The 22,560-nt window shown below is 39.9% G+C and overlaps 1 protein-coding gene across 3 annotated transcripts in view; it reads left to right on the forward strand.

Moving 5' to 3' along the window:
• The window catches only part of KIAA1549 (KIAA1549 ortholog), a 151,789-nt gene extending 129,229 nt beyond the window's left edge, over nt 1-22,560 (forward strand). Inside the window, exons 14-20 of one of the 3 annotated variants that reach the window (XM_074901989.1) lie at nt 754-977; nt 2,125-2,269; nt 3,930-4,259; nt 5,171-5,223; nt 9,568-9,713; nt 11,581-11,735; nt 16,842-22,560. In XM_074901989.1, coding sequence (XP_074758090.1) covers nt 754-977; nt 2,125-2,269; nt 3,930-4,259; nt 5,171-5,223; nt 9,568-9,713; nt 11,581-11,735; nt 16,842-17,096 — 1,308 coding nt within the window. In that variant the 3' untranslated portion in view covers nt 17,097-22,560. The remainder of the gene's footprint in view (nt 1-753; nt 978-2,124; nt 2,270-3,929; nt 4,260-5,170; nt 5,224-9,567; nt 9,714-11,580; nt 11,736-16,841) is intronic. The other 2 variants (XM_074901990.1, XM_074901991.1) reach the window with 2 other exon arrangements.

Consider the following 22,560-nt stretch of genomic DNA (forward strand, 5'->3'; position numbering starts at 1 on the left):
TAAGAATGATTTCAGTGAGTGTTGTTCCAGAACTTAGAAGCCTGGTGTTATGATGGCTTTCACCAGATGATGAGATGTACTTCAGGGAATTTGAAAAAAAGGTGGGAGAGGAGCATGAAAACTCAGCCTGCAGGAAGATGTAGAGCTGATAACGCCATGTTCATCTAGGGACCAGGGCCCTTGTAGTGCTGCTACATTTCTATATAGCTTATGGCAGCCTCCCATGCTCAGCAGAGGCACCAAGTTATGAACTCCATTAGCTCTTCTAAATTCTTTCTTCTTTCATGATGATGGTCATTAAAGGGAGTGGGTGACAGACTTCAACACTATTGATCAAACGTATCTGTTTGACAAGCAAAGGTAGGTATAGCCTGTACTGGTTAGTCTTATTTTTTCAGAGCGCTGTCACTTCTGGCAGACAGCAGGAGGTTTTTGTGTTCCTCCTGCCTTTTGTTAACAAACTGCTGCCTCACTCTAATTGCACCTACTGTGCTAGCAATTGTATTCTGTATAATAGTACATCTACCTGGGGAGACAATGGGGATACTGTAAAATATCCAAGAAATAAAGTGTGTTTACAGATTGTGTGACTTATTTTAATCCTTCAGACATTTGGGGAAGGGAGGGGGTGGAGGAAGGTAGGGGCAGACAGGGAGATGAGGAGGAGAGAGTCACAGAAAGCAGCAAAAAGTTCTGTTTGCAAAAACTACAAATGAAAAATGCAGTTGATTTTTTTTTTTCCCCTCCGTTAAGATACAAACAGCTCTGAGGCATAAATCTGAGATTGAGCATCACCGCAATAAGATTCGTCTTCGCGCCAAGCGCAAAGGGCACTATGAATTTCCAGTGGTGGATGATGTGGTGGTGGTTGACTCCAAAGAACAGCACAGAATATATCGCAAGGCACAGATGCAGATTGACAAGATCTTGGACCCTGGAGGCAGTGTGCCTACCGTCTTCATAGAGCCCAGGAAGAGGTAGGGATTTCAAAGATGAGAAAGCAATTTTCTGTTAGAGTCGGCATCCAATGTACATTAAACCTGTACTTCTGAACTTTCAGAGCTTAAAATCATTTTGATCACTAGTTGATTTTGAGTTATCTAGATGAAAAGGCTTGGGTGGTTCTAAATATATTTTATTTCAGTATATGCCAGTATGTTTTATTTTCAAATTATCCTTTTACAAGTTCTCAGCAGTGAATTCTCAATAAATAAACCCAAATGTATGAAAACTGTCTTAAAACAATTTAATATTTGCTCTGCCATTTGTTTGAATAATTCTTGTGTGGTGTTGCGGGATCAAAATTGCAATATAAGCACTAAAAAAAGATACACAGAAAATATAAACGGCAAGAAATTATTTTTTTTTTATAAAGGGGGGAAAAGTTGCAAAATAAAGAAACCCTCGAACAATGTAAAAATCATGAAGATTCTGAATTTTAAAGGCAAATTCACAAATCAATGAGATAACCTTTTACGTATTCTCTCTGGGTAATGAGGCACATTTGTCAACTTCATGGATGCGGTTTCCTGGCCTTGTATTTTTCAGAGAAAGCCTTCCCTGGGCTCTGTTGAGGGCTTATGAATACTAGCACCTTGTTCCTGGAGCACTGGTACCCTGTGACTGCTTCTGCACTGATAGAAAGGAACTTTTCTCCAGCTACATGGGCTTCTCAGCTGGTATGCCTGGCAGGGTTAAACCCAGCATGCCAAGCACAAAGCCTTGCTGGCAGTGTGGTCTGTTCTGCTACTGCAAACGTGTCAGACACTGGTCTTGGAGGTCTGAAGAGGCACTGCCGGAGGGGTGCTGTAGCACGGACAACTTTGAAAGATTCATGTAGAGGGGAGGTGACACTTGGAGAGAGTTTGAGGGAGAAATGGGACAGTTTGGAGAGCTGCCAATGAGAGGAGCTTGAGGACAGAGATTTGAGGCTAACTAACGGCATGAAAAAGTGGGAAAGGGAAGAGAAACAGGTCTGAGGCAAGGATGAGTTGGAAGGAATGAGCAGAGGCGTTCAACTTCCGGTGGGATGAGAAGAAAAAAAAGAACAACAAAAAAAAATGTGATTACCTTTGTCTTGTTTGTTTTTTCTATCTATCTGCTTTTTATTTTCTTCCTGTTAAGTTCTCGTGCAAAACGTTCTCCCAAGCAGCGGCGACGACATCAGATCAATGGGAGTCCGATTGATGCAGAAAAGGACAGGTTAATCACAACTGACAGTGATGGGACATACAAAAGGCCTCCAGGAGTCAATAATTCTGCATATATTGTATGTATGTCTCTTGAATCACATGAGTGTTCCGATTATTGTAATGACAGTTGTGACATTGGGAGGTCTTTGGCCTTCTGACTATGGTCTATATGGCTACTTTCAGTAACATGAAATTAGCATGTAAATCAAACAAGGATTTCATTGGCAGTCTTATCAGTATTAAGCAGTAAAATTCTGCCAAGTATTTCTTCATATTAAAGAGGTCAAGAACTAAAATCTTGCTTTCATTAATGCCACTGTATTATGCTGATGAAAGTGTGCTTGGCATGTTCACCAATATCCTGAACATAGTTTCACTCCTGTCCAATTTGCTGGATATTACATATTCATATGTTACAGAAAATTTCATCCTTTGCTCTCATGGAGTGGAAGATTCAGTTCCTTTCATGAGAAATTTTCTCATCTTTATAATGTGGGAATTAATTATTAATGAAAGAGAAGCATGTCTTTGTACTACAGTAACTTGAAACAGTTCTAGTACAATGCCTTTAAAATTAATTTTGTTTCCTGTTTAAAAAAGGCAAAGACACTGGAAAATGCTTTTGTTCATTCATATCCATGTCACAAACTGTATTTAGGTATCTTTAACTACATCTAAGCAGACTTTACTAAGCCTACTGCTAATCTTGGAACCCCCTGGACAGTTTTCATCTTGCAAGATGGTTTAATAATTTTTAACAATTTCACCATTAGCTGCTTATGCAGTCAGGTGACTGCAGTGTCGATTTCTGTGGTTTCCTTCTGCCTTCAAACAAGAGTGTGATGATTTTAATGTCATGCTGCAGCAGAATGAATTATCATCTGAAGCTGTTTAATTAAGACATGTCACACAGCAAGCTCAGCCCCTTTGGCATCTATAGCAAGGCAGTACTCAGAATGCTAAATTCCTGATGAAGTAGAGGCTTTTGCATCTTGACAACTGATTTTGCAGTCTGCATATAATGGTAACAATGAGCTTTGATAATAAAGTCTGCTGCTGCAAAGATCATTTAATTTCCTGTTACTGATGAACAAAAGCCCATGTGGTAAGATCCCAGGTAGCAATTGCAATGCATGCCTCAGGTACTGCTGCTGTGAAGCACTTACGTGAATCCCATTCAGGTGATGCACCCAAGTTCAAGTTCCATACAGGTAACCACTTAGTTGCTTAACAGCTCCCTTTGTGTGTTTTTCTAGGAGGTAATAATTGTTTAACATTACTGATGATGTGGTCAGTTGTAAGCTAAAGACTGAACTAATTTCTTGGAACAGTGGAAGCTGCAGGGAAGTCAAAGGTGTAGACAGAGCTGATTGTCTTTTTCTGAGTGGAGTAAACCCTCTCTGCATGATTTTGTTATGAGCTTGCAAACCACAAGATTTCTGTTACAGCTGAGTAACTCCTGCACAAAGCTCTGTTGCCTTATCTGAGATCAGTCTTTCAGATCACACTGAATGAAGCATTTGAGCAGTTGGTGCTGTGTACGTGCACGCATACATGCATACAGAAGCGGGGAGGGTAAGGGGCATGTTTTGTCCAGCACCAGCACTTGTGCTATTTATCTCATTGTGGTTCTGGAAAAAAAAGATGTTGCTCAGACTTAAGGCCCACAGGAGCTTGAAAGCTGACTGGTTATATCTTCTCTGTGGCTGCCTTTCACCTTCTTTCTGTTTCCTCCAGTCTGATCCAGACTTGCCTCCTGAACCTCAGACATCATCTTCGGCTGATCTGGGGAAGTTCCCCGGCTTGCCTTCCCACCCAGTCTCCCAGTACGTCCCACCACAGCCATCCATTGAAGAGGCTCGGCAAACCATGCACTCGCTGCTGGATGATGCTTTTGCGCTGGTGGCTCCCAGCAGCCAAGCAGCCAATTCCACGGCCGTCACACCACCCGGGGTCTCTGCAGGACAGCCGGTAAACAACACTCCTGCTCGAGCAGGGAGGGGAACCACATGCAGCCAGTGGGGATCACCTTATGGTCCAACTCAGGCAGTAAACAACCCGTTTAATGTGAGTGATGTAATTTAAAAGGCTTTTCTGGGCAGGTAGTTACCACCAGTTGAGCCATGGTCACTGTTACTGTGCCCTTGCTGTCAGGACTTACCGCAAATGTGGAATGATTTCTGGAACCAGAATTCAGAAATGACCATCACAAGATGGTGTACTTGTTTTTTAAGCTGTTTGGATTCCCTTTTTCCATCCCAACCACAAGAGAAGATAGGAGTTCCCCTCCTTCAGGATAACTTTTCAGTTATGAGCTTTCACAGATCAGTTGTGTTATGTCCAAGAGTAAAACTTCATTTTTTAAAAATACATGTGCTAGTTCATATTTCAACAACGAAAAAATAATATATTTGGCTTAGGTCATATTTTTTCAGCAGGGTATCCAAATGCCTTCAGGAGGTGAGGGATGGGCAAGCAGTATTTCTGTGTATGGTTTTTTGCATTTTATGGAGCACTGAGACACATGGATAATCTTTTAATCATCTGGAGTTCCACAACAGTTCAGTACAAGTTTTATAATGCCATTGGACTGTTGAGTAAGAGCCCTGTGGTCTCTCCGTTGCAGTCTGATTCTGATTGGTGATAAAGAGATTTTCAGGTGCAAAGCTTTGTTTGCTGGAAGTTTTAAGCTAAGCAGACATTGGAGCAGCCCTTGATCTTCTGCGAGTGAGAGAAAGTGTGTCTGAGAAGTTTTTAAGTTAAGACTGATCAGGCAGAAAACACTGCTAGCCCACTGTAGCAGTGATTCCCGGATCTTCTTGTGCTTCTGGGTTTGTAAAACTATGCTCTTATGGCTGCAGTCCAGTCACACATAGAGGCCTAGTGATCAATGCCATTCATTGCTTAAAAGGCTGACAGTGAACTTCCCAGGATGTGCATTTTGATTTTAATTTGGGGTTTTTTGGCTCTTCTGACAGAGATACGTGGAATTTGGAATGACTCCGCCAACAGCACCAGGTCTTCTACCAAGGTAGCTTTTCACTGATAGAATTATCATATATTATTTTTCCTTGCAATTCCTCCAGAGTTCTTATTGGCACTGGTATATTATTATGCAAAGTACTGTATAAATGAGAAGTAACAGGAGTCCAGCTCCAGCCTGTATAATTTATTTATGTAGCATGAATGACATATGCATGCTGTATGGAATCCAAGCCTTCATTTAAAAGAAATGTGCTTCTAGCCCCTTGGCTATAGAGATACCCTTCCAAATATGAAGTAAATCACTGAGTTTCAGCTTTTAGAGAGCCTGAAACAGTTACTCAGATGCACATAATTCTCCCAATACTCCAGCTTTCATCTTGTTTCTGTAGCCTCAGGGCAACACTCACTAGCAAAAGCTTTCAGATGACTAACAGATTCATTCTATTTTTAACCAAGTTGAGAACAAATTACAGAGCATGGTGACCCTCAGAGAGAAAGCATGCCTTGCAGGCCTGTTATTATAAAATCGGGGGAAGAACAAATTTTCCATCCTCTCCTGGCCGTGCTTGTGGGAGAAACATGTAAAGAGAAGAAAACAGTTGTCCAGGTGACTGCTAATTCCACATTGGGTGTCTCTGTTCTAACTGCACACGAAGCTGGGCTTTTGAATCATGGTACCCACTGTGTTCAGACTTGTCTCACCCTCTTCAAGCTGCTGTAACCAATATGGTAAAAAGGTGGCCTTGTGCTGCTCTTCCATTACTTTCTTACAACTCACCATGTGAGATAGATTTCACCTATAGTCTTCACTGCCTTGGAAACCTGATGTTAAAATAGGTATAAAGAACCTTCCTTTATCCATTGCTCTGCAACCTGATTTTGAAAGAACCAACTAGAACAGGAGGAGTCTCTGAGCACTTTTTCTGACTTAGGTCTTGACTGAGGGTGGCAGTTTCAGTGTGAGTGGAGCATACATGAAATGGCACACAGTATAACATGCACTGTATTTTTCATAATTTAGGTTACCTTGAAGATTATGAGCTTTGAGACTGTCAACACAAAGCATAACCATTTGTTTGCTATTGAGGATTTTCAATTTGTTGGCCTGTTGTGCATTCAGGGAAAATGTGATAAATTAGTCATGAAAGTGTTGTAACCTTTGTTAACACACCTGAGCAAGATAGTGTTTTTGCAACATATCTTTTGTTCAAAAGTTTATCAACATTTGGCATAGGAACTCTGGATTTCTGTAAGTTACAAATTAATGGCATTGTTATTAATACTTCAAATGCTGGCTCTGCCAGTACTGGCAGATTAAGTTGACTTTAACAGGAAGAATTCCTGTACGTTTTCATTAAAATAGAAGGTGTCCTAAAGTCTGGTTGATAGAAAACAAGGAAAGAGTTGTCATGGTTGTGGAGTGGGGGTTATGCTCAAATTCAGAAGATAATCATAGAATCATATCATAGAATGGTTTGAGTTGGAAGGGACTTTAAAGATCATCCAGTTCCAACCCCCCTGCCATGGGCAGGGACACCTTCCACTAGCCCAGGTTGCCCAAAGCCCCGTCCAGCCTGGCCCTGAACCCTTCCAGGGAGGGGGCAGCCACAGCTGCTCTGGGCTACCTGTGCCAGGGCCTCACCACCCTCACAGGGAAGAATTTCTTCCTTATATCTGAACTAAATATACCCTCTTTCACTTTAAATCCATCACCCCTTGTCCTGTCACTACATGCCCTTATAAAAAGTCTCTCTCCAGCTTTCCTGTAGCCCCCTTTAGGTACCAGAAGGCCGCTCTGAGGTCTCCCTGGAGCCTTCTCTTCTCCAGGCTGAACAACCCCAACTCTCTCAGCCTGTCCTCATAAGGGAGGTGCTTCAGGCCCCTGATCATCTTTGTGGCCTCCTCTGGACTCAGTCCATGTCCTCCTTGTACTGGGGGCCCCAGAGCTGGACACAGTAATTCAGGTGGGGTCTCATAAGAGCAGAGTAGATGGGGAGAAACACCTCCCTTGACCTGCTGGCCACATTTCGTTAAATAAATTGATAGAAACAGTGCACCAGTTAGAGGAAGGACTGTATGATTAGGTGGCATGTGTCAGTGTTGTAGTCCATTGGCTTAAACATGCAATGCCTGGAATAATAGTTGGGTGACCGTACTGTTCCCTTCTCTGTACAAATGCAGTCAGTGTCTTTAATGGGGTGGAACCAACCTGGGTAAAAAAAATTAAATGTAAAAGAGCTAGGTCAAATAACAGCTAGGCAAACATAAAGGCACAATGAACAGCTTTTACCAGAAAATCAGTATTGCATCATACAACAGAGATACTTAGCCACAGTAGACTAGTGGTGTAAAATTGATTTTTGGGGTGGTATCTCCCCACTTAGTTAATTAACTGGACATTAATAAATTTTTGAATGTGGAAAGATAAATTGAAGTCTAGGTCTCAGCCTAGAAATAGGAAGGAGCACTAGAAAGCCTGTATGATACAGATTGAGCTGTATCGTGGTTTTATACTCTTCTGTTGATCTCTGAATTTAAAGAGTAGCTATATCTATCTACTATAAAGAAGATTGTGAGGAGAGGGTGATAGGTTACTAAACTTGCACTTTTCAAGTACAAACCCATCTGCAATAAAGGATATACTTTCTCTCCGCTGAAAAATGGGCACCAAAAATAATACATTTGCAGTAATGTTGAGAAAATGTTTTCTTTAGACAACATAAAAAAATTGTAGTAATTTATCAGGCACAAGATTCCAGCTCAGCACTGCAGGCATAAAGGGCCAGATGATCACATCCTTTACTGGTTACAGTGATTAACATAACAGAAATTATATTGTTAAACATTACCTACCCATTCAAGCATTTATTTTAACTAGATTGTAAATCTGGTTTGAAATGGTTTTCTCTGGACCTGCTGAGTGGACAGGTGGGATTGTATGCAAGAGAGCTGGGGAAATTATGGCACTTGCACAGTGGGATTGTTTCAGCTTGAACCCCTTATACCTCCTCTATTTAATACTGTATACCAAGTAGCTTGTGCTTTAATTCACAATTACTTGTTTGTGCTTTATTAGGCTCTTATTTGGCTTTATTAGGCTATTATGATGACAACTTTCTCTGGCTGTCATACAAAGGTGGTTAGTTTTCCAAATACAGCACAGATCAAGAATAGTTTGAATTACATGCAGTCACAGGACTTTCCTGTAAAACAAAAAGGTGTAAAACTGAGATCTTGAGGAATGGGATACATTGCAGTCCATAGCCTAGAAGGTCTTAGATGCTGTTGTAGTAGAAGGCATATAAAACTTGTCCCTCATCCTCACTTTGTGTAATTTCATGTGCCTGATTTAGGATGTTTGTGTCACTTTGCTTCCTTTATACTCGTCAGTGAGAGGGTCCTGTGGAAAATGATTTAGTGAACCTAATCTTTTGCTTTGAACGGTTCTTGAAGGGCGCATCTCTCTTTTTTTGATCATACCTGGAGTCCAAGATGGACTAGCTTAGTAACCTAAGCACCTGAAGTTTGGGCATCCAAATCTCCACCATATTGACAGGAATCAATAATCCTTGAAAACTCAGCTGCCATCAGTCTTTTAAAATGTAATCTCTCTATGCCAGGGTTATGTTAATAACAAGCACAGAAAAAACAGCGTTTCCATTTCCTTCTCTTCTCCTGTGAATGAATTATAGGGTTTCTTGTACAAGTCCTGTTACCTTGGCACAATTAATGAAGTTAGATTGATGACAGTTTCTGTTGTTAACTCTTTTCAGAAAACATATGACAACAACGACTACCAGGACCAGCATGAATTACAGGGAACGTTAATTTTAGTATACGCTGCATCTCTTCATATGTGCTAATGACAGCTTTGAGTAGTTCGATGAATCTTAAAGAGCAAAGTTTTGAAAATTTCCTGAAAAAGACTTAGAACACTTGATGAAAGAATAATTGTTTATGAAATACACATGTAGTGCAGTTCACATTATTTGATTTAGACAAAAACTGTGTACCCAGAAACTCTTGAATGAGAGTCAGATTTGTTGCTAAGGTAAGCAGCTACATCACTACTGAAGCAATTTTTTCTATTTTTTTTTAATTGAAGATGCTTTTTTCCCCAAGGGGAAAACAAATCAGTGGACTTGTTTCTCTGCACTGAGGAGACTACAACATGTGAAAAACACTTTTGTGAAATTCTGTTAGAGTTTCTAACTCATGTTCTTGTGTAGTGCAGGTCATGAAGGAGGAATATGTTTCTCAGATGTAATTATTTTCTTTAATATCTAAGGTTAAAATGTACATTAAAAATGTCGTAAAGTGTAGTTGTATGAAGTACACCTGCATTACTGTTTCTAATTAGGCAATTCACTTATTGTAATCTCTCCCACAGGCAGAACTTTGGGCCAGGTTTTCTTCAACCTGCAGAGTTAATGCACCCAGACCAGCAGCCACCTGAGGTTCAGTATTCCTCCCGAGGGATATACTCAGAGGAAATGCCATCAGTGGCACGGCCACGACCAGTTGGAAGCACTGCAGGTATACTTCACTTAAGTTGAATATGCACTAAAATAACTGATCCTTTTCCATATCTACTCTTACACTGAGGTCACCATTAAGACGTCACTCTCCTTCAACTGCTACACTTGAAATGTGGTCCTTGTTTTCACTGCCAAAAAAAAACGATCACGGAGTGGGGTTAACTTGACATCCATAGGACCTTGCAGAAAAAGACGGTGTTTTGCCACCTTTTTAGTCTCTTATAAGAATTTGTTATCACACAGTATATTTTTTAAAAAAAACCCCAACATTCTTTAAGAATGGAAAATTACTCAATTGTTTTAGAGCGTACAGTGTATGCTAACTTTCCACTGCCGACTGTTTCTTCTGTGCTAAATGAGCTAGCTAACTGATGCATCCCAAATCAGCCTACTAAACAGCAAATTTTAAAAATACTTTTCTGCGTCTTTATTTCTCATTTCTCTCCCTAGAAATGTATGCATAAAAGCAGGATCTTTTAGCTTCTGATGATAAAATCTATTGCTGCTGTCCCATATCAAATCAAGTTCCCTGATTTGGTTGTGAGATAATTTCCATAGCACTCATCAATGCTATCATGAACGAAATTCTAACATAAAATGGCAATTAACCAGCAAACACTGATTCTAAGAACAAAAGATGCTATTCTTATGCAAATGCCACAGTTAATTTTCTCCCAAAGAAATGTTTTCTTCCTGGGGAGTTGAAAAAGACTGGAAGTACAGTCAGATACTCATGTCAGAATCCTACTTTTGGTGGCTGCTCTTCTCTCCCTGTAAATGTTAAATGAATGAGAATGACAGGGATGTAGTGACTGTTTACAAATTAATGATGATTATTTTATTGTCTGATTCACACTATTCTCTAAATGTTCATATATATTCTGCTTTAAAGTTTGGAGGCAATTCAGATGATTAGTACCTGTCCTTCAGCATAATTATGTGCAAATATCAGACTTCTCAAATATCATGAGTTTTTTTGAGAAAAATGTGAAAGTGACCTAACTGTCCATCACATAAATCACACTGTTTTTGTCTTTTCTTCCTTTTTTTGTACATACACACACACAGAGTTTTTCTCTTGTGTATCTGTGGGTTTATTAAATGTGTTTCATTTCTAATGAATAACAAAATGCAATAATAATAAAATGACTTTCCATGTGGGAGGAAATTCAGGAAAAAGGAAAGCTGGCATGTTGTTACATGTCTCTTGCAATTAATGGTGGTTGCTATCCTTGCATGTGTTTGAAGGCAGTGGGAGGGGAGGGAAAGAAGAAAGGAGGAGGTTAGCTTTCAGGCTGAAAGGAGATACAGTGTGTTCTGACCTTCTCGTTCATCAACGACAGCATCGTTTAATATTTAACCACAATGCAAAGCTGAAAGAACGATACTCATGTGGTCATGTGTTTTATTCTTCTGAGAGATGGAATAGAAAGCAGTCTGGAAAGTTAGGGTCTTGCCAGTGTGATGCGAATAAGGTGTACCACAGGAGCAAATGTCTTCTCTTTGCTGCTAAGTAATTTATATGAAAGCATTGCCAGGGCTTTCAGTAAACACTGTTTGGAAAGGGCTGGCATATTTTTGGAATGAAGTGTAGTCCATGTCTGAGATGCAGGTATCTCAACGTCTTCTTTCAGTGCAGTGGCAATGAAAAGCATCACACTCAAATGAACTGCACAAAATGCACATAAACTTTCCTTCTTTATTCTACTGACAGCCTTCTTTCTGCTGATTTTTTTATTAATTACACGGAAACAGAGCTCCCCTTTCTTCTTGTCTTCTGCTTCCAACAAAGTTTTATGTTGTCATTTGTCTGCCCTACAAACTTGACTGTGTATAAAGATGAAAAAACGATATTTGCTTTTAAGGTTCTCAGATACAGCACCTCACTCAGGTGGGAATTGCTAGCAGGATCGGAGGTCAACAAGTGGAGATCCCCTCAGGCAGAGCAGGGCATGGCCAGCCGGGGGGGCCAGGGTGGCCCCAGTACCGTGGAGAGGATGAATATGCTAGGCGAGATGCAGTGAGTACTGTGTTACACATTTGCATAGTTTCTGAAGTAGTGATATGTTCGGGTATTTATTTTTTCCTGCATTACTGTTTGGAACTTTTTCCCCCTGGAATACTTTCAGTTGCTTCTCTGACATTCTTTGCTTTGCTATTCAAACCCTCCTTAGCTCTTCTAACTTTTGCTTGCTGTTCTTTCACCTTTGCTTCTCTCTAAGCTTTCTTTCACTTTACCCTAACCTTTTTTTTTTTTTCTCACTTGAGGCCTTAACCCATTAATTGCAGTTCGCCCAGTTCTGCTTCTGAGCTCCAACAGAGGTGGATACTGCTTTCCATTTTCTTCTTTGAAATACGCCTCTATTTTGAGATCATTGTAAGTAGAAAACATTGAATGAAATTGTTCCAGACTACCATCCTACTTTGTATTGGTATAGTTCTTTTGTCTTCTGTATTAGTGCGCAACAACAGGAGTCAGGGCCACAGAATAAGGTACATACTTGCACATAACAGTAGAGGTGTTTCTAAACAAGTTATTTTCCTATCCTGAGTAAGCAGGATATGGTAAATTAGTATGTATTCGTTTACCAGTGTTGCCTAGGCAGACATGATGATTTCATGGTTTTGGCAGTGGTGCTTCTAGAGGTTGATGTTTCTGATTCAACCAGATGTCTGAGGGTAGTATATGCCCTTTCCAGGAAGGATACAGTTGCCAGCTACTGGTCCATGTTTGATGTACTTGCATCCTGAAGCAGATTGACCTGTGACAGCTTTATTGTAGTACACTCAAGAGTGACAAGTTTATGCTCCTTCTTTTGCTCCTTGGCTTAAACTAACATTTTTCTGGTTTCTTCCTTGAGGGAGAAAGGAAGGATCTCCTCCTTTTGCATACTTAGAGCACACTACCTGAAGTTGTTTTGCAGTATTGCATGGTCTCAAAATGTCTTTGCAGAAAGGAAATGCAACAGGATGGCCCTTATCTTTAGATTTGGTGAAACTGAGCTGCCACCTACTCCCAAGTGAACTTAAGAGGAGCAACATAAAGCTTTTGGGAACTGGGCACACTAGAGACATACTGTACTCAAACTATTCAAAAACTTTAAATGTCAAGTCCAAAAGATGTATTTGCCTAATTTAACTTGTTATCTGTGCTTGGAACTGTGGTATTTGAGTGCAACGACATCATAATTTCAGTTTACATCTAGAAGAGCACTTACATGAGACATCTTACTGTCTCTCCTGTTCTGTTTTCAGAGGCATCTCTAGGTTACCATTTATTGCCCCTTCTTATAATTTGTCTGTCTCTTCTGAAAATTACTTTTTTACATCTGTGAGCCTTTCCCTTTTGTCCCCCAAGTGCATATTCAGACATTAATATCTTAATATTTTATTACTTGAATTGCTAACAAATTACTGACAATTCAGTTACAGGCCCATTATCTGAGATACTTTGCAAACAGTTGTTTTTGACATCAGTTACCCACACAACTTTTAAAGATGCATGGCCCAACACGATGTGATTTGGTTGCAGTTTGCACCTTCAGTCACCATTTCAGATGGGTACGTCACCTCAGTCCAAGTTGACTTTCTTTTAATTAATCTTTTAAGCACTTCCTCAGCTTTGCCAGAACTTTTTGCTCACTGATTGCTGCAGTTCATATGTTACTGAAATGTGATTTTTTTTTTTCAGTTTTGTTTTGGGTTTGGGTTTTTTTTATAAAAAAGGCAAAAGGAGGAGATCATGAGCTAAAACTATCTAAATATAGTGTAACTCATTTGTAGGAGAGCTTACCTAGTGCCTGCACATCCCTTTTCCTATGAGGAGTTCTTTCTTTTTTTGCTAAGGATTATTCCCATTTTTAAAAAAGCATGGTTAGATGAGCCCTAGTCTGGTAGTTTTCTGTAGTTAAATATCTTCAGTTTGTGTTCCTTCACTAGGACAGAGCTCTAAATTCGGCTTTGCTCCTTTTGGAAAGGAGATTTTAGTTAATGACAGTCACGTTCCTTAAGATGCCGTATTCAGCTAATCCTCTGCAAACAGTCTTACTGTTCCCTCATTCTGAGCAAGTTTCTAAAATGAAATTCTGCATTTAGGAAGATTTAGATCTAGAGCATTCTTCTCACCTGCCTACTCGAGAGGGATCTGCATCTGTGTCCCTGCAATGGCCTTTTTCCTCACAGTATCTTCAACTATTATTCCTGCAGTCAACACCTGATTTTCTGCTGGAATATGACCTCTCATTTGTGTCCCCTGACCCAAAGCCAGTGTGCAGGTTACCATCAGTTTTCCATCTAGAAGGCCTAGGAACCAGGATAATTACAGCATTTCCTTAGCTGACACAAAATACAGTGCTGAGCAAGTGGTCATCTGAGCAGCAGAACAAATGAAGCCTGATTTCTTGCAGATGTGTGTAGTGTCTTGCATATCTCTACCACCCTACCACCACCTGGCATCACCTCCTATCCATCTACAGTCCCCTACAGCTCTTCACTGGTCTCCCAGGTCTTCTCCAGGTTTCCAGTGTTTCCTCCAAGCCACCCTTATTCTTTTACTCTGTTTTTATACTCTGACTGCCCATCATAGTTTCTCTGAACCATCTCAACATACTTTGAGTTGTGTCTCATGTCCCCTAGCTATCTCCTGTGAGAACATGCTGGCCGTGACAGGTCCAGCTGAGCACAGCCTAACTTGCCCTTTCTGCCCCTCAGAAGCAGATTAAGGATCGCGGAAATCAGGTTGTGTCTAATTGACTACCTGTTTTTGTGAATTTTATATCTGTTCATACATATGCATGTATATGTGTGTTATGTATTTATACATCCAATTCAGTTGAAATTGGCCACAGAATTCAACAGTTATTAAATGGAGATTAACAATTCACAGTGTCATCTCATAAATCTTCATTCCTTAAGAAGGAAGATTCAATGAGGATGTTTTTGTCAATTATTTTATATTTGCTATTAATTATACAGGAGTTTATATATAAAAATATATAATTTATAGATACTGTATAAAACTATATTGTTACATATATAATGTATTGATGTCTATGTATTAGTAAATACATTTTTTAAAAAAAAAACAGCAAAAATTCTTCCAACTTTTTTACTGTCCTTATTTTGCTGTGGTAGTTTAGTATAGGTTAGGCTTCTAAACCAGTCTGGTTTTGAAAGTTCTCAGACCTATTTATTTCTGATGTTATATATGAGATCACAGAAACACACTTTTGTTTTTCTGAGATATTAAGGAAACTTCGATAGCCTTGATGTTATAAAACAGCCATTGTGGTCATCAGATGTTCTTTCTAACTTCCCTTAAGAAACCCTTGTTATGGTGCTGATTCAGTGCAGTATGAGCTAGGAGCTGAATCATGTAATGCATTTTAATGTGAAAGTAACTTGAACATAATTTATTAAGACTCATGTGTCAAGGAATATTTGCTTTTAATATTTTTTTGTCATCTATTTTCTATAAAACCACAGAGTACTTGTCAGGTTTGCTAACTCTAGACTGCACATATGAATTAGTTTCAGGTTTCGCTGCTAAATGAATAATTGTGAACCATCAAGAGACCCATTCATTCCTTTCTGATACTAAAATCACCTTTCTTTTATAAGAAGACAGGATGTTACTTGGAAAACCTTCTTTACCTATCATTCTTCTAGTAAAGCCTCTTTTCCTCTTAATCTCTCTCCCCAAAGTAGCTGTGTAAATGATGAGTGCTGTACATGAGCTGTGCAAGAGAGTCAGAATCTATTATTAGTTCTACTTTATATAAAATGGCTTAGATTTTATTTATTTATATTCTGAGAGGTGTTAAGCAACATACTCTGGTGCCTTCCTGTGTTCCCTCCACGCTGCTGCCACAGTCACTCTAGGTCCCCCATACCCTTCCCAGGCTCTGCTTTGTAATACCTTCATTCCCCTCCCCCTTGGCCCCAAATCCTCTTCTAGCTGACCTTGCTGTCCTTTCCTCCTTCATCAGATTGCTCTCTCTGCTACTGCTTAAGGCCTATCCACACAGAAAGCTAGTGCTCACTAAATTGTGATAACTATCCTCTGCACTTGCAGCAGCTAGCTGCTGCTCATCCCCAGCGCAGACCCTTTGGAAGGGATCACGCTGCTTTGCTCCCAGTTGTGTGTTCAGCAGAGTGTGTTCAAGTTGTTTGTGTCCAGTGTTGTCTTCTGGCTGCCTCTCAGCCTTCTGCAGTACGAGGCACAAGGAAACGCTTGCTTTGGGGCTGTCAGCTGGAACTTAGATTTTTGAAATGTACCTTGTTTGTGTCCATGCTGGGAGTTGGTGAAGTCACCTAGTGTACTGTAAATTCCTGCTTTGTTTTAGTGTAAGCAGATTTTTTTTCCAGAAAAAAACCACACAGACAAGCCCATAAACTAAGGTTTCTGTTTTCTTTCTCTTGTTTTGTTAGAAAATGTGTGTTGCTGATCAAATATAGAATTAACCCCTTTCTGCCCTGAAACAATGTTTGTCCCTAAACTGGGACAGTTTCTCAGATATGTAAAACAGCTGTTGAGTACAGAAAAAACTAATATTTCAGATTTGAATAATCTTCTCCTGCTGCTGCTTCTGTTGACCGTGTTTTCCTGGGCACTGGTCCGTCACAGGGTCCTCACAAGTGTACAGTCTGAACAGGCAAGCCAGGCAGAGAAGGGGAAGCTGAAAGTAGTAGTATCTCTATTTATAAATAGTATGGAGAAGTGACAGCTGGGAAGAGTGATTTGTCTGTTGTCTTTTAGGAGGTTGATGGAAAGACAAGGAAAGATAAGCCAGTTCTGTTGACTTACAGTTCTGACGTTTTTCTTCCCACCTCCTTTCACTTGAGTTTCTAAACATACCATAGATTAGAAAGGTGGTCCAATGTTTTAACGGATGCTCTGAGATTTTGGAAATCCCTGAACTTGAGGCAGTCCAGCAGTTTTGTGTACACTTGTTGTTTTGTGCTCCATAAGAGGAATCACTCATTCATACAACAGAAGAACAGTGGCAGCAGATAGAAGCATCTCCATGCTGCTTTCCTTCTGTTCTTTGCCTTTTTGCTTTCTTGTCTTTTCTGGGGTTATCATGTTTGTGCAGAAAGTACAATAATGCTTTCTACCTTTTTCCAGACACATATGCATGGACACCAAGAATATTCCTCCTCACCAGTATTCCAGATGCCGAGGACTTCAGCCAGGCAGCCTTCGGCACCCCCTGCTCAACTTCCACACAACAGCCTTCAGGGCCAGGGCCTTTGCTACACCACCAGTTCCACTGAAGACCTCCAGCCAGGTCACTCTTCAGCCTCTCTTATCAAAGCAATTAGAGAAGAACTTCTACGACTTTCTCAGAAACAGACAGCAGTGCAGAACTTCCATAGTTGATTTAGCATTCCCTTGCAAATCTGCCAGGTATCTGCTTCCTATGGAAGCAAAGACTTAGAGGAAATCAGCAATGTTCAAAAGAATGAACTTTCACAGCTCTGTTGACAACACTCTGGAAAAAATTAAAAAGGCAGCAAAATGAGGATAGTAAGGAGAGATAGGGGACAAACAGGGAAAATCATCAGTGTCATCACAAGTGATATTAATTAATCTGCTAATATTACGGTGCTCCTCTTCTCTCCCTACCCTCATTCAGCCTAACAAGTAAATAAAACCTTAGGTCAAGTCGTCAACACTCCAGCAACAAAAAAATCACAGGAACGAACTCCAAATGTGACAGACTTCTTTTTTCTAAGAAAGTAGGCGAAGGTTTGATTAAACTAAGATGCCATTTTGCAAGAGATTCCAAGTATTCTGATCTCTCCAGTGCTTATGGGGAACTGGTTTGTGTTGTTGTGCTGCAAGATTACAAACTGTATCAGCTCAAGGGTGTTGAAGGTGGGATCCCACCCACGTAAGAATCACTTTGGTTGTCAGGAACAATGGGACTACTTAGAATAAAAGTCTTTATGAGCTACTTGTAATGAACTGGAACAATAATTGTTATAGCTCTGTGCTTCCAAATGGAGCTACCCTCTGCACTCTTCCTTGTTTTCCTTCTGGTGCTGAAGCTTCAAGTGTTCCTTCATCTTCAATGTTTGCTAAGTGAAACATTGGCCTTGTATAACTAAGAAAATATCTGTAGACTCATTCAGGCTGGAAAAACAGAGCAAAGCATCCAAACAGAAAGGGCTTAGTATTTATTTTGTTTAAAAGTTATTGAAAACTAGGCAAGGAATACTCAGCCACAGTTGAATTTGGGGAAATGTGTATGTATAAAAAAATATATTTAAATACTCTATGCTTTTGCAAGACCAGCGATAAAATAATTGCCACTCTGTAGTTTGCTTTGTGGACAGAAACCAATCCAGCCTGACTGGTACAGGGTCACCAGCATTACATTATAAACCGATGTCCTAAATCATTGCTTATGTTTGGATCTGAATAATTTTAGTGAAAGTCAGTGACAGTTTAGAGCATTAACATAGGCTTAGATTTGCGGTTTTGAGACAGTTTCTATATTTATACTTGTTTCCGCTGTCCGTTTGGACAAAGCGTAAGCATTATCCCCATGGTAAGAATGGTATGTGCCATGGAACTGTTTGTTGCTGTTTTTTCCAGAGTTTTAATTTAATATTAGCTACGAATTTACTAATATTTGGACATTGCATAACTGTAACTGACATAATACATGCAGAAATTTTACTTAAGTCATGATTTGTTGGAGTGTTTTTATTTTCAGATCAGACTGAACTAAAGCTAACAAACCGGCTCAGAGATAGAGGATATGCTCAGTGTTTGAGGAGGCTTGGGAGCCTTGTCCTAGAAAAATGAAAAGCAAAACTATTTGATGCTACAGTGTGGGTGTTTCAGACACTAGCAGGTGATAGTTGTAAAAGGTCTAAGGAACAGTAGTCTGCCAAAGAGATCACTGGGCACTTGATCAGCGTAGGCCTGTATTTGCCTTACTGGGGTAGAAACAGTGTTGGTAAAATACAGGTGTATAATGCTGGTATGGTGTGGTTGTCTTTCCTAGTTCCAGTGCACAGGACTATGACAGGACTAACTAACTATACAGGACTAACTCATACCGAAATGAAAACAGGTAGGAGGACACCATGGATGAACGCTACGTACCTTCTTCATGAAGTTGTACAGAATATTCATTGCCAAAGCCAAAACTAGGAAGCAACTGTCTGCTTACTGATGTGGAAAAAAAGGTGACATGTTTCCCTTCTTTGTTAGGAAGTTCAGTTATTTTTCTGTTTACCCATGATCATCAAAGGCTATATGAAATTGTTTTGAGGGATTTACTGTAGTGAAGCAATCTAAATTAATTTCCAATTCCCCGGCCAATACAGAAAGCCCTCACGGGCACTGGTTGAGGTTTGAATGGAGTCAGAACACCAGCATGGTTGCGAACAGCAGCACCAACAGGCTATTATGTATTGGATTTTTTAAGCTTTTTGTTTAATAATTACTTCTAGGATAAAAAAAACATTTATGTTCTGCCAAGTTTGTAAATGTGAATGTTGCCAATGCTTCTGCAAAATGTCAGGTTTTGCAGAATGAAGAGTGTATCAGGCAATGTTCATTTGCTCTTTTTGATAATGATGAAGTCTGACTGTTCCTAAGCATTCCCATTAAAGCCATCTCTTTCAGAGCCCACATCCTTCTCCAGCTTAATTCTGCCATGAGGTCAGAGGCCAGTGCTTATGATATTAACGTGTTACTGTGTCTTAATTTCAAGAAAATGTGGGCTTCTAGAAAGTAAGTTCGTTGTCCGCTTGGTGGTTCCAGCTATTTAAGAAGGAATATGAAGTAAGAGCTTTGAAAGTCAGCGGTACTTAAGCCATTTCTCAATTCATTTTTGCTAGTGATAGCAATGGTATTATGATATTCCATCTTTTTATGTTTGTAAGAATATCCTTTTTCTTTGCAGTCCCAAGTCTTACAAAGAACTTGGGACACAGGACAAATATGTACTGATAAATAAAAGGCATTCTGATGCAAAAATCCCTCTTCAAAACCTTACAAGTTCACAGAGCAGGACAGTAAAATATAAGAAGTCGGGAAGCTATGATTGGAAGTTATATTCTCAGACTGGCTGGAGACCTGATCCACTGTTCACAAAACATGGTATGGCATAGTCTGTATCTTCATATAGTAAGAAAAGTAACATATACGGCACCCGTTCCAAGGATGGTCTTAATAAGGGAGACCTACACTTTACTTTCTGCAGCTACAGGAAAAGCTGGGTTTTTCATGTGCTACAAAAGGACTCTGTGGAATGCATGTGCCAAAATGTGTGTTTCCACTTGGGAATTCAGGGAAGAAAATATCTAAGCTTCTGTATCCCATGTGCTTGAGCTCTTTTGCCAATTTTTTTTATTGCCCTATTAAAAGGGGGGGGAATCCAAACCTTTTTTCCTGAAACTTGAAGTATCCTGAATTTAAATATCTGTTAATGAATCTACCAGTTTCTGTAAACAGTGATCAGATGAGAAGTTGGTACAGGCACAGAAAGCTGTTACCAACAGTTACATCCATTTCCATGACTAAACCATCTGGTTCATGGAATCCTCAGGCTCTTCTCTTTCTTCACAATTTTCCTTGACATTTGTGTTTAGTCTGTGTTTAGTTTGGCATATAGAAGAACTTGGCAAGATGAGAGCTACGTAATTTAACTTGGTTGATTTGCTTTTCCTTTTTATGGCCAAAATGTTGACCTCTAGCCTGCTTCTTGATTATCTTTGGAGCTAAGTGAAATCTTACAATTATTTTTCATACAGTCACTTTGAAAGGCGGAGCACACTTCAGTACTAGAAAATATTCTCTACCAGTATGTAACACATGGTCCTGTCAGTGACTGTGGGCATGTGACTGAGGATGAAAATCTTGGGTTTAGGAGTGAATTGCATAGATGCTGGACTCGTAATGTTAAATATGGGCACTTTGGAGCAGTAAATGGAATTTCACTGACCCTTTGCAGCGTACTGTATTTGCAGTGGTTTGGAACAGGCTTTATATATAGTGGCTGGAGAGCAGCAGCATCACACAAGGTCTGTATATCACCTCTGAACCCAAAGGAGTGTTTGGTGAGATGTTGGGTACCCCAATATCACGCACCTTTATGCACACACTTAAATACATAAATAGAAAGAGGCTGTTTTACAGGGATCATAACTTCCCAAGAACCAAAACAGTTGACACTGTTGTGTGTTGACTCATGGCTTGAAAACACATTAAACAGATTACACAAGAAGCGAGTATGTATTCAAGCCCAAGTGAATACCAGTTGTGGTGTGTGGATGGCAGTAGGCAGTTGAAGTCATTTTTGAACTCCTACCATCGCTACATTCTCCGCTTTTCCAACTTCAACAATTTTTCAGCTCAAGGAAGAAATGGCATTTCCCATTCCATGCCTTATCTAGCAGTTCTTTGTTAACTGGTGCCAGTCCTTCAAAAAAACATCTTGGCCAAGACCTTTGAAGTGGCAGGATTAAAAGCATTTGTGACATTGAGGTGGGAACGTGTTATGGGCCATGTATTTGCAGCAGCGAAGAAATAAATGGATTTATTTTTAAAATAACACCTGTTTGGTGTTTTCAGAATATGGACATAAAGCTGAAAATGGATTAAAAGAAAAAACATGACATCTGATTGTCAGAAGGCAAAAGACAGTATCCAGGTCTCCAGGACCAGCTGTGACAGTGCACTGAGATAAAATCCTGGGGACTCCTCCTGCCCCCACTCAACACAGTTCACTTCTGTGCAGTCCTTTGACACTTGCAGTGCTGGTCTGTATGAGTGAGGAACATCTCGTCAGTGAGACTCCCAAAGCAGTTCACCATGGTTTCTCCAGGACTGTTGAGATGCACCTAGAGAAAAGAAGCAGCTTTAAAGTGCTGCTTAAATGTGGAAATAAAAATCCAGTTCCCTTTTGTGGCGGGCATCTTTTCCTCTTCCTGTTAAATTTTATTTAAAAATGGGAGGTAAACCCTGGGGGTGTATTCTGCTGTCATTCATGTATTCCACTACATGTAGATCCTAAATACAGAGGAGGCAGAAATTAGGAATTGAAAGGTTTTGGCAGTGCGGATGAAGATTCACTGTAGTTTTGCAGTATTTTTGGTGTGAGTGCATTTGAGTGCTTGAAAAATCAAGTATCTCTGTTACAATGAGCGTCCCTTGAAATGCATCTTACGTCAGAAGGAGGGCTGTAAAAATTTTCTTCTGTATGCCTGATGCTGGTTCAATGAGGTCAGAACAAGCTCAGCTTGTGACAACTCATACCAATAGGATTGATAGTTCAGATCCAAATGTTGGTCTGCATATTGTCCCATGTCACATCTGCATGACTTCCACTGAAAACCATTTAGTCGCATGTATGCTTTGGAAAAACAATTTATCCTACAAATTCTTTAATACAGTTTGGGATACACTTGGCAAGATGTGTCTAGCTTGATGTACAAGTCGCGGGGTGAGTCTACTCACCCTTGAGAGTAAGAAACTTCAGAAGCAAAAATCTTGTGGAGTTGCACTGCCTTTTTAAAGAGACTTTTCCGGAGTAGAGCTGCAGTCCTGTGAATCCCACTGAAGACTGATAAATAATAAAAAAAAGTTACGTTAGTACTAGAAAAATACAAATTTCTTTGCACTTCATAGTTTGTAGAGCTGGAATGTTTTGTCTTGATTTCGTGTTACTTTTTCTTGATACTCTTTACATTTAAAGTATGTATTTTCCTTTGTAATGGCCACTCCTGTTTAGTTTTGAGTAGTTCTTACTCCATAACTGGAAGTTTATGTTTAGGCTGTTACATCTTGCCTTAATTGGAATAAAATGTTGGCACATTTGAACAAA

Source organism: Athene noctua, chromosome 3 (genome assembly GCF_965140245.1).
Source record: "Athene noctua chromosome 3, bAthNoc1.hap1.1, whole genome shotgun sequence".
Lineage (NCBI taxonomy): Eukaryota > Metazoa > Chordata > Aves > Strigiformes > Strigidae > Athene > Athene noctua.